At 40.7% G+C, this 11,515-nt stretch overlaps 1 protein-coding gene across 1 annotated transcript; it reads left to right on the forward strand.

Moving 5' to 3' along the window:
* The first annotated feature begins 6,033 nt into the window (after positions 1-6,033).
* Positions 6,034-7,692, forward strand: LOC140120934 (olfactory receptor 5G9-like). Its single transcript, XM_072140022.1, has 2 exons — positions 6,034-6,040; positions 6,908-7,692. Exons 1-2 carry the CDS (start codon positions 6,034-6,036, stop codon positions 7,690-7,692), a joined length of 792 nt encoding a protein of 263 aa, XP_071996123.1.
* Positions 7,693-11,515: the final 3,823 nt, after the last annotated feature.

Here is an 11,515-nt window from a genome sequence, read left to right on the forward strand (position 1 = left end):
GACTGTTGCGCCGCCAGGACTTGCATGGTCTTTTGAATCACTTTCCGAGAAACACTGGGCATCATAGGTAGCGAGTACTGGAGAACCTTCAGCATAGCAGTGGCGAAGGACATTGGTACCCAATAACAGGGAGAAGTTAATGTCTTCAGGCCACTACGCCGAGTCTGGTTAGCTCGGTATTCCCGATGGTTAGTGTGGGTTCCCAGTAGCAGCGGATGGGTACAGTCTTCCCGTTGGTAGCAATAATGTTCAAATAGGCCTTTGGAAGCTGTAACAGGGATGCTCCTCTTCGGCATTTCTCAAAGGTGGCACTGCAGATGGTGGTCACTTGAGAACCGGTATCGATTAAGGCCGGTAGGGTTACTCCATTTATGGTCACATGAACCATGAGGCAAGTCCCCACAAACCTTGGCATCCAGGTGGAATCTTGGGGAATTAAAAGTTCTTCCCTTGGAGGTCGTCCCATAGCTTCAAGAGTTTGTTGTTTAACCAATGACATTCATTCTCTTCATGCCTGTATCTACCACAGTAGCTGTACTGCAGTCTTGGTTCTCTTTGACTCCAGGTGTTCAGGGATTTTGCCGTAGTCAGATGCTGTTTGTCCCGGGAGTCACAGGAAGCAGCTGGCTGTAAGGAACTATCAGGTGGCTTTTTCCTCCTGGATGTGGCAGCGACTTCCAACTGTGCCAGTCGCTTGAGCATTTTGCTCATGGTGTCTGCCAGGGTGGTGACTTGCTTTTCTAGGACAGCAACTTCTGCAGACACTGGAGGCAGTGTTGCCAGTTGCGCTGGAGGAAAAGCTAGAGCAGAATCTTCCAGATCCTCAGGCTCAGACTCCTCCTGTGGTTCAGCAGGCAGGCATTCTATCAGGATGTTGAAGGCAATCTCCTTGAACTCAAAAAAAGAAGCCAGGACATGTTGAAGAGACAGGATTTTTAAATGGCATTTATGATGCTTATCCAGAAGCCCATTAATAAATTGTTCCCGCAGGGTGTGGTTGGAATTTTCAGCCACTTTAGGGTCAAGATGGATTATAGCCTTCCATGTCTCCTGTAGGGAAAGGGCAAAGTTTGTAAGAGATTCATGGGGCTTCTGTCTTCAGCTGAGAGGCAGTAAATTTTTCAAAGGTGGTGAGCAGCCTATTGAGGATTTGGACCACATTCTCGCATTCTGCTCGGGGCCAAGACTTGACTTCCCGGAGAGGGGGTCCCTTTAACTGCCCGGTTAGGACACCCACTTTCTGTGAGCGAATACAGAGTGAAGGTATCTAGCATATAACTTTGGAGAGAGTATGTAACTTTCCTTTATAGTGGGGCAACCAGGGAGCCCCAAGATAGTAAGGCATAGTCAGGGGTATAACTGTGGGGGCACTGGTCGCAGTAGAACCAGATAGGCTCTCTGGAGTATTTGGCAAGCTCTGATACCCTGATTAGGGCCTGGGTGACCGAAGTTGCTACAGCTCAGTGTCCTCTTCCTGGTCTGACATGGTTGGGCTGGTCTTTCTGAGTCTGAGGGGCTTGAGAGCTTAATAATGTGCGTTGCTATGGGCGATGGCTGGTAATCTCTACCCCCTATTACTTTCCCAGTGGTACTCACTCAGGATCAGCCGCGATGGCAGGACAGCTCTAATGCACGATGATCTCCTTTCCCGACGTCCGGCAGGCAGAAGGTGCTCAGCGAGGAGCAGCAATGCTGTCTTCTGGGGGCAGGACGAGTGCGACGGCTTGCGCCAAAATCCAAGATGGCCGATTAACCCTCTTCCTTGCTGGGCCTCGGTCATTCCGGCTCCTCCTCCAAGGTATTTCACACCATAAGCGCAGGGAGTAGCCTGGGAGCTTAGTGAGTAGCCTGGGTTTTCCGCCAGTGTGGATTTTGGAAGGCTGGAACTCCTTGTGCGCCATACAGTCTTCCAGAGATTAACACTTTGGGCACTGCAGCACCAGATGTAGCAGGGATGACACAGTTCTTCTGCAGGAATTAACCTCTTGGGTGCTGGAGCAGCGGTCGACCTCACGTGGCGGTGAAATAACACAGTTTATGTTGAAGATCACAATCACTTGGACCTTAACCCGTATGGCAGCAGGGTAAGGCAGCACAGTCTTTTTGGTAAAAGGATAGTCTATAGTGCCAGTATAAGGCACAGAAGCAGATATCCTGTTTGTGACGCCACTTGCAACATCTCCCATTGGGGCCTAGCCTTTTCTTGGGGCCTTGAGGCAGCCGGGGCCCAGAATACCGGAGTGGCTGGCGATTGCTGCTGCTGCTGTTTTCACGGAGCTTGGTATGGGACTGAAGGGCTGTCCTACAGTCTGGCAGGTCTCCAGCAGGTGGTGTGTGCAAGAAATATGGAGGGAGAGGCTGAAATACTTGTTTATCCCTGGGGCAACCCCTGAGTGTCTGTTAGATAGGTCCCTGGGTAATGGATGGGGAAGCCCCTGGTGATAAACAGCCATATCCAGGAATCAGGTGGAGGCATCGTTGTGCAAATCAACTCACAGTTCTTTATTGAACAACTGGTAGCAGGCAACGGGCCTAAACAGTCAAAGAGCTAGTACTGGAGTGGTCATGGAGAGTGGTCCTCAGGAATAAAACATCAGTGTGGTTATAGATGCAGGCTGGGATAATGGAGATGGAGCTATGTCCAAACTGTGGAAGTTGCAGATCTGGATTAGAGTCTCCTGACTCAGGTCCGGGGATTGGGTTCTGTGGCAGCGCTAATGGTGTGCTCCACATTGTTTCTCTCTCTTCACTCTGACAGCAGATCTCTGCTGTGTGGAAAAGACCACAGGGGTTTTATACTCCCCCTGGTCAGGTGGTAGCACCTCTCCAATCACACTCGGTTTACAATAAAGCCTCATTATTGGATAACATCTTATACTCATTTAACTATTTCCTTTCCAGGCAGAGGCTACAGCTGCTATTGCATAATCTCCCAGTGCGGGTTCATGACTCCTTCCAATGGCTCCTAATGTGGAGAGGGCGCTATTCGCAACTACCAGCCTGCCTATACGTTGGCAGGGGTGTTGATAGGATCGATCAGACAACCTATGGTTAAAGTACCCTAGTGAGTCTGAAAATAGTAAAAAATTTTAAAAAATTATAATAAAAAAACCTAAAAATTCAAATCACCCCACTTTCCCTAGAACTTATATAGAGATGAATAAACTGTAGAAATCATAAGCACATTAGGCGTCTGAAAATGCCCTATCTATCAAAATATAATTTTATTTTTTTTTGCTGTGTTTAACCCCAGAACAGAAAATAGCGCCAAAAGTTGAAAATGACACTTTTTTGCCATTTTAAAAAATATAAAAAATTCTATAAAAAGTGATCAAAAGGTCATACTGTCCTAAAAATAATAGCATTAAAAACATCATAAAAGTCACAAAAAATTACGCCACTGTTAGGGCAGTCCTCAATGGGGACAATTCAGTATATTGGAGAGGAGTCAAATTCAGGATGATGACGAGCTCGCCGAGAATTTCAGACAAGAACACACCCTGGTTCTCTGAATAAAACTCTGCTTTATTGGTGCATGACATCGTCTTATATACCCAAAAGAAGGGCGTTTACATGTTAAGCTGTCTTACAATTATTGGATAGTTTCATCGAACCATTAGGAAATATTATAACAATTGGTCCGTTTCCATTTAACTATATTTAATAATTAACATATGTCCTTGTTTACAGGGCATATCAATAATGAATAAATTCCATTATTGATTTTCCCATTAAGTGCCAGGTGCGAGCTGGCACAAGCTACCTTAATGGTTATTATTCCTTGATACCAATCAGAAGTTACTTAATAACTGGTCAAAGTCTCTTCTGGTCATCTAAACCAAGCAATATTTATACTCTTTATGCAACCTTATTTATTCAGCTCAATTCTCCTAAGAATGACCTGAGAGATATAACATAAACATGTTCTGAATAAGGGGGAGCATGAGGGGATATAGGATCCATCCCTATCACCACTCACAGCTCTGTAAACCAAAGTTTAAAAAAGTTATTAGTGTCAGAAGAGTATGAAAACATTATAAAACCTATACAAATTTATATATCTGTAATCATACTGACCCAAAGAATAAAGTAGAGATGTCATTTGGGGTGTTCAGAGAAATCCGTAAACTCAAGCCCACAAGAAAACGGTGCAAATGCGTTTCTACACCAATTTCACTGAATTTTTTTCCTGCTTCCCAGTACACGGCATGGCAGATTAAATACCACCATTTTGAAGTGCAATTTGTTACGCAGAAAACAAGCCATCACACAGTTCTATACATGGAAAAATAAAAAATGTATAGTATGTATTTGTGAAGGCGGAGAGTGAAAAATTAAAACAGAAAATCGTAAAAGGCCTGCGTCGGGAAAGTGTTCAAATGTTTTGTTAAAAAATAGCTAATTACATAGAATATGTAATATAAATGAGTCAACAACTTTTGGGCTGCATTCACATTAAAGTGTGATTTCTCTGGTCCTGTATTTCCGTGCCCTATGAATCTGTATCATTACGTATACATGTGATGTTTCACATCTGCATGTGTATGTATGTCTCTATATCATATCTGTATAAAATACAGTGGGCTGGCAAATAATCACAAATAATGCCAAATGATGACAAAAGCTTGCTCAACCTCAAATTTAGTCACCGGACCGGCCCAGACTCCATTTTGTCTTTTCTGAGAGCAAGGTTAGATTCCATTGCTGCTTCTGGCTGTGATTTCTGGCGTTTTAGGTTCTTGTAAAGGCGTACAATCCTGTTTATGATCTACTCCTGGACTGGATCATTCCAAGGCTTCTACAAAGGTGTTCAGATATGCTGGAGAAAAAGCCAAATACGACCAGGCAGTTTTGGGTTCATTTCATTGTCACGAGTCACCTAGGAGGGGTCACTTTAGGAACCTGTATGCTAATCTGCGGCGGCAGAGCGTTAATTTGTTGACAAATGTTGGACAAAACACATTTGGCACTGAAATTTCTGGAAAAATTTTGAATAGCTAAAACATTTTTTGTACCCTTTGTACACTATTTGCTGTATATTCATTTTGGGGTATTGTCTTTAGTTTTTGGATTTAATCTCATAGCCTCTTTAATTGCAGGATAATGCAATTAAAGAACAAGATTAGGCCATATATGTATATTGTGGTCACAAAGCTGGTTCTATTCCTGTCCATGCTTACTGTTTATACCATCCCATAGTGGTCTATTTTAATGTGAATAAAACTAATGCCAAATGGATGCTATCAGATGTCAGAGTTTACTGTTTGCAGATCAGCAACTATTTAATGCTGTCATCTGACCTTTCAAGGATTTGCGACAAACCAATGATTATACAATGATGTGAAGCTCAAAAAGAAAGTTGTTTAATAAAGAGTTAATATACCCTAATGCAGGGTGAAAACCCCAGTCAATCCGACTCACACATAGGTAAGCTAATTCCAAATAAATAGTAGAGCATGAGCACTCCTTGAAGGATTAAACATTTTTTCACCCAAAGTGAAAGTGCAATGTTTCAGCCACTCAATGGAGCTATTTTAAAGCAAACAAAATGGTGTTTGAAGGAGGGCATATATACGCCCAGGAAGTGACACCATCGATTACATCATTGTGAGAGACTTAACAAAGTTGCAATTTATACATAAATAGGTGCATAAAAATATGTGTATATAAAATGTAAATATAGCAATGACCTACACACTGTAGAATGGTGTTCCTGGGGGTATAAATGCCATCCATGTAACACCATTTTGTACGCTTGAAAATAGCTTCATTGCTACTGCTCTGCTACTAATTTGTATCAGTAAAACATATTATTTAATTCAGTAGTGGATTTTCATAAGAAAAAAAATAAATTGCTAACACTACTCTAATTAAGCTCAGGGGAGCCACTGTGCTCAGATGTGTACTATAAACAGACAATGGAAATCTATAAAACATGAACCATGATATCTACTGACACGTTATGAGTTGTAACCTATAAGGATCACATATATTACTGTATCATTGCTTTCGGATTACATTTTAAGGTAGGGCATGAAGGGTAAGGATGAAGAAAAATAATATGGCGCACCCTGCTTGCACCGATTGTACTTAAACGGACGATCCCATGGGTTTTTTTGGTCCACTCACTTTAACAAGCGTGAGTCACTTCAGATGTAAATGTGGCGGCCGGTGTGTATCCGTATCAGGACTCCCCTTTAGGTGCACAAAAATGGTGCAATCGCTTAATAAATACATTTGCAAGCAGTTTGCACATGTATTTATGTGAAAAATGAACCTGAAAACTGGGGCAGCCAGTTTAATATGTAGGCCACTATATTCACATAAACTAGATCTACAGACAAATATGTAATGTATCAGTTACAGAATCTTAATAGGATAATTGCAGATATCGATTTACCTGATCTTATTAACAAATTTCATTCACAGAAATTTGGTTCTTTATTTATATTTTCTTTCACAGCCCTTTATAGGATTTAATCTTCTAAATATCATTATAAATTTTAAAATCTATGTTCATTAAAGTCTGATACAATAAACTATGTAATTCTACTACCACTTTGTGTAAGAATGTATCCTCACTGCCTCTCCCCTGCTCACTTGCAGAGGGAGAGGGATGAATGAGGAGACTCTGATGAAGCTGATTCCCATCTGAATGGTAGTAGGGAGTTTATTGTATTGTTATGTCACCAAAACTATAATAATTGGATTGCAATTCATTGTATGTTTGTTAGATTCCAGATTGTAACTCACATTGAAGAAATGAATACATTTAACCACACACCAGACTCCCAATTCCAAATAATTGGTTTTCAGCAGTTTCATAACATTAGAATAATTTTATTTATTTTTCTGCTTTTATTTTATATTGTAATATTTATTGGGAATTTTTTCATTGTATGCTTAGTGACAAATGTAAAGGACCTCCATACTCCCATGTACTTCTTTCTAAGCAACCTTTCATTATCTGATGTGTTATTAACTTCTAATATTGTGCCAAACATGCTGCAAATCTTGTGGACAGAAAACGGAAAAGTCACACTCTCTGGTTGCATTCTACAGTACTATATATTTGGATCAATATCAGCAACAGAATGTCTACTTCTAACTGTCATGTCTTATGATCGCTATCAGGCCATTTGTAACCCCTTGAAATACTCTTCTGTTATGACTTTTAGATGCTGCCGAGGTCTTATAACTTTCTGTTGGGCAGCTGGATTTACTCCTACATCTCCAGTTGCAATAGGTTTATCTAAACTTCAGTTCTGTCACTTAAATACAATTGATCATTTCTTCTGTGATCTTGCACCATTTCTAGAACTTGCCTGCACTGATATATCAACAGTGAAGATGGTGGCATTTTCCTTCTCTTTCCTTTTTACCTTCTTCCCATTTATTTTCATCATTGTGTCTTATGCTTGCATAATTCACACAATCTTAAGGATTAAGTCAGAGAAAGGAAGACAGAAGGCCTTCTCAACATGTACTTCCCACCTGGCTGTAGTTTCTTTATATTACGGGACTCTCTTTATTCTCTATGGTGTGCCCTCAAAGAAGCAGTCTTTAAGTATAAACAAAATCCTCTCTCTTTTCTATATTATTGTTACACCTCTGCTGAATCCAATTATATATTCACTAAAGAATCGAGAGATAAGTAAGGCATTTGGGAGAATTTTAAGACATGCCAAATAAATTTTTCAAGGCAGCTATGCAGAGCTGAAATTATACATAAAGGGGCATATAGAGGCTCCACGTGACAGTATTTGGACTGTCTTCAGAGCTCCACTGCTTGTAATATTTTTAAAGGGAACCTGTCAGACACATCTAGCACCCCAAACTGAAGGTCCTACCTCATTTACTGTAGTGAGTTATTCTACATGATGATATTGAAATGTCACAAAAGGACATGGAAGGAAGGGGGTGTTGCAGTCTGACTCAGCTCAGGAACATTTGGTTGTCTCACAGTGGTTGGTTCACAGGATTACAATAAAGACTGGGGGAGCGGTTAATTTTATAATTCAAAGCAGCGGAGCCAAATACTCATTTCAACATCAGTATGCAGAGCAACTCATTAAATGAAAATTAGGTAGAACCTTCAGTTTGGGAGAATAGATGTATCTGACAGGGTCCCTTTAAAGTGGCTTTGGCCCTTCAATAAATCTGTCAGCAGCTCTGGCTTCTTGGTTATTTAAAAAGTCACAATAAAGTGGCCTGAACCATGCATACACTGGGGAACGGGGTGGGGGAACTGGAGTGGTTTTGCGACTATAATAACCATTGGCTAACACAATATGCATTGTTTATATAATTTTGTATAATTCCTTTTTAAAGGAAACCTACCATTTGATTTCATGCATTATGAAGCAAACCTTGAGAATACTGTAGCTACACTGATGCAGGATCATATCTTGGTTAATCCCCATGCTGAGTAGTTTTGCTCATAAAACAATTATAGAATTATGATAATGAAGCTGTCTCACTACTGTAGCTGGGCTCAGCACTTTTCCTAGCACATTAGTTATTCACTGAACCAGAGGATGATGCAATCCCTGGGTTGTTCCTGAAAGCAGAATAATCAATTGCTGCACCATCCCCCATCTGCTGTGCATGAGTCATCCAATTCAATTTGATTAGTCCTGTCTAGTCTAAGCCCCGTGTGTAATTCAAGCTCTGTGTAACTTGTGCAATCATGCAATCCAGCTTTCCGAAGGTCCTCAATGTTATAATTGTTTTTTTAGCAAAACCACTCAACTCAGGGATTAACCAAGATATGCTCCTGCATCAGTGTAGCTACAGCATTCTCAAGGTATGCTTGCTTCATAATGCATCCAATCAAATGGTAGAGTTCATTTAATTTCTTCCCTTTTAAGGCTTCCTGTATACAAACGTATTTTTTTCGTGGCCATAAAATATGTCTGTAATGGCCATGTGTCAACAGTATTTGTTCATTCACATTATTTATCATTGTTTGGTAATAAAATGGGATTTGTTTTTTGATTTTGTATTATGCTCCTTTTAATTTCTTCCACTTTAAGGCTTCCTGCATAGAAATGTATTTTTCCTGTGCCCACAAAATACATCTCTAATGGCTTGTATGTCAACAGTATTTGTCAAAAGCTAAGGCCTTCATGACCATATATGGAGGTTGTGAGCCAGCGTCAGAAATTGCAGCTAGCTCACAGCAGCCATTGACTTTTATAAAGCACAGACATAGCTGCGGCCACTCGGCTCCTATGGAGATGGCAGGGGCAAGCGACACCCAATTCAACCCGGTCAAAACGGGCCACGAACATTCCCCTATTTGCAGCCTGTATTGGCACATGGCAATGCAGATGAGGTGTGAGCAATATGGCCACAAAAATGGATCTGCAAAAAATTTGAAAATTATGTCAGTAGCCTGTTCTAACACCTTGGCATGTCCATAATTGTTTTACCTAGCAATAGATCCACAAATACAGAATAGGATAGAAGAAGACCTGCTCTGAGGTTTTTCTCAAAGCCACTAACCTGCGACACGGTACTGTGGAATTCCCAGCTGTGTGAATAAGCCCATAGTAATACATGTAAGTACGATTCACTCCAGAATAGGCATTGGCCTATGTCCCTCAATATGTAACAACTGGTGTTGCCATTGGGATGTCATGTCTTATTTTATCATATATTTTCCGAAACTGGAAGAAAATACAGATTGAAGGTTTTTAAAAGCCTCGTCAGTGCCAGAGTGAATCTTACTTACATTTGCAACAAAACATCGGGGTCCGGACGCACTCCCAGAGCAAGACCATAGGTGAAGGTGAGCCACTATTCAAACCCTTTTTTTTCGTTTATCTCCATAGTAATACATCCCGTTGTGAGACAGCACCAAAAGAAGTCTGCTAAAAATCGTTCATTTTAGCACCTGCTAAAAATCGGTCATGTGTATGAGAACCATGAGGAAGATTTACTGCACCAGAAAACTGGCATATAAGGCACATAAATCTCCCCCTCTCCTCTAGTTTCCTGGCTTCTATGAACCAAATGCCACTTTGGGGTTGTTGTGGGGACAGGGAGCAAAGCGAGTGGGGGGTACCTTGCTCTGAGGTCGCCACCGGTCCAGACCTGATCGGAGCTGGAAGAATTTTTACCCAATCTACCAATAGGCCAGTGACTCTTAGTAGATATGGGCTTTGGCTGGGGGCGTTTAAAACACCAGTCTTAATACATTCCCTCCACTATGTCAAAGTCAAAGATTTTCAATATGTATAAAGATTGTAGCTGAAGCTTGTAACAGCTGTCTTCCCTTAACCCCTTAAGGACGCAGGGTTTTTTCGCTCATATCTCGCTCTCCACCTTCAAAAATCCATAACTTTTTCAAATTGAGGGCTGTTTGAGGCTTATTTTGTGCGTAACAAATTTTACTTTTCCGTGATTTTTTTTTGTCCATGCTGTGTACTGGGAAGCTGGAAAAAAATTCCAAATGTGGAAAAATTGAAAAAAAAAATGCATGTTTTTACATTTTTTTCCCACTATTTCTTAGACCTTCTAGGGTACTTTAACCCTAGGTGGTCTGATCATTACTACCATATACTGCAATACTAATGTATTGCTGTATATGGCGTTTTTGCATAGGATTCATTACAATGAGCCACTGGCTCATTGTAAGGAATCTTCAGAAACCATGCAGTCTCGGGTCTGATGAAGACCCGGGGCTGTCATGGCCGCGCCCCCGATGATGTCTCAAAATTAGAGTATCTTTGTTTGTTATAATTGAACTAATATGGCTTGAAATTCTCCTCCGTAATTGTTGGATAGTTTTACCCACGTACAGGCATGGGCAAGTAGACTGTGCAAAACAAAAGTGCATTAGTGCTCTTTAGTGTTTGTTTGAACCAGGAGACCGAACGTATGTAAACAACAATCTTTATATTTTCATCATAAATAAGACATCAGTACATCACCATACTTCAGAGTGTGTTTGCCAAAGTCCATAGAGTAGTTCACACGTTTACAGCGGTGGCGCCTTACTGAGACAATGAAAGTCCGGTGTGTCGTGACGTTTCGGAGGGGAACCTCCTTCCTCAGACATGCGCCATGATGACAGGATGTGCCTTATATACAAACAAGTTTACAAGTTTACGTATTTTAACATTTTAACATCTATGCATAAAGTACAAAACAGTTAACATTATAGAACCTGTCATACAATGATGAGACAGCACGCTACTGAAAAAATCTATTTTATCATAAAAATACATTAACCCCTTAAGGACGCAGCCTGTTTGCAGGTTAAGGCTCGCAACTTTTTTTTGAAATTTGACCTGCGTCTCTTTATATGGTTATAACTTTTGAACACTGTTACTTATCAAAGCGATTCTGATATTGTTTTTTCCCCACATGTTGTACTTCATTTTAGTGGTAAATTTTGGCTGATACGTTTTGCGTTTATTTACAAAAAAAAGAAAAAAATGATGAATTTTTAGAAAAATTTGCCATTTTCGAAATTCAAAACCACCGCGTTTTCAGGCAGATAGATTTA

The sequence above is a fragment of the Engystomops pustulosus genome, chromosome 1 (genome assembly GCF_040894005.1).
Source record: "Engystomops pustulosus chromosome 1, aEngPut4.maternal, whole genome shotgun sequence".
Lineage (NCBI taxonomy): Eukaryota > Metazoa > Chordata > Amphibia > Anura > Leptodactylidae > Engystomops > Engystomops pustulosus.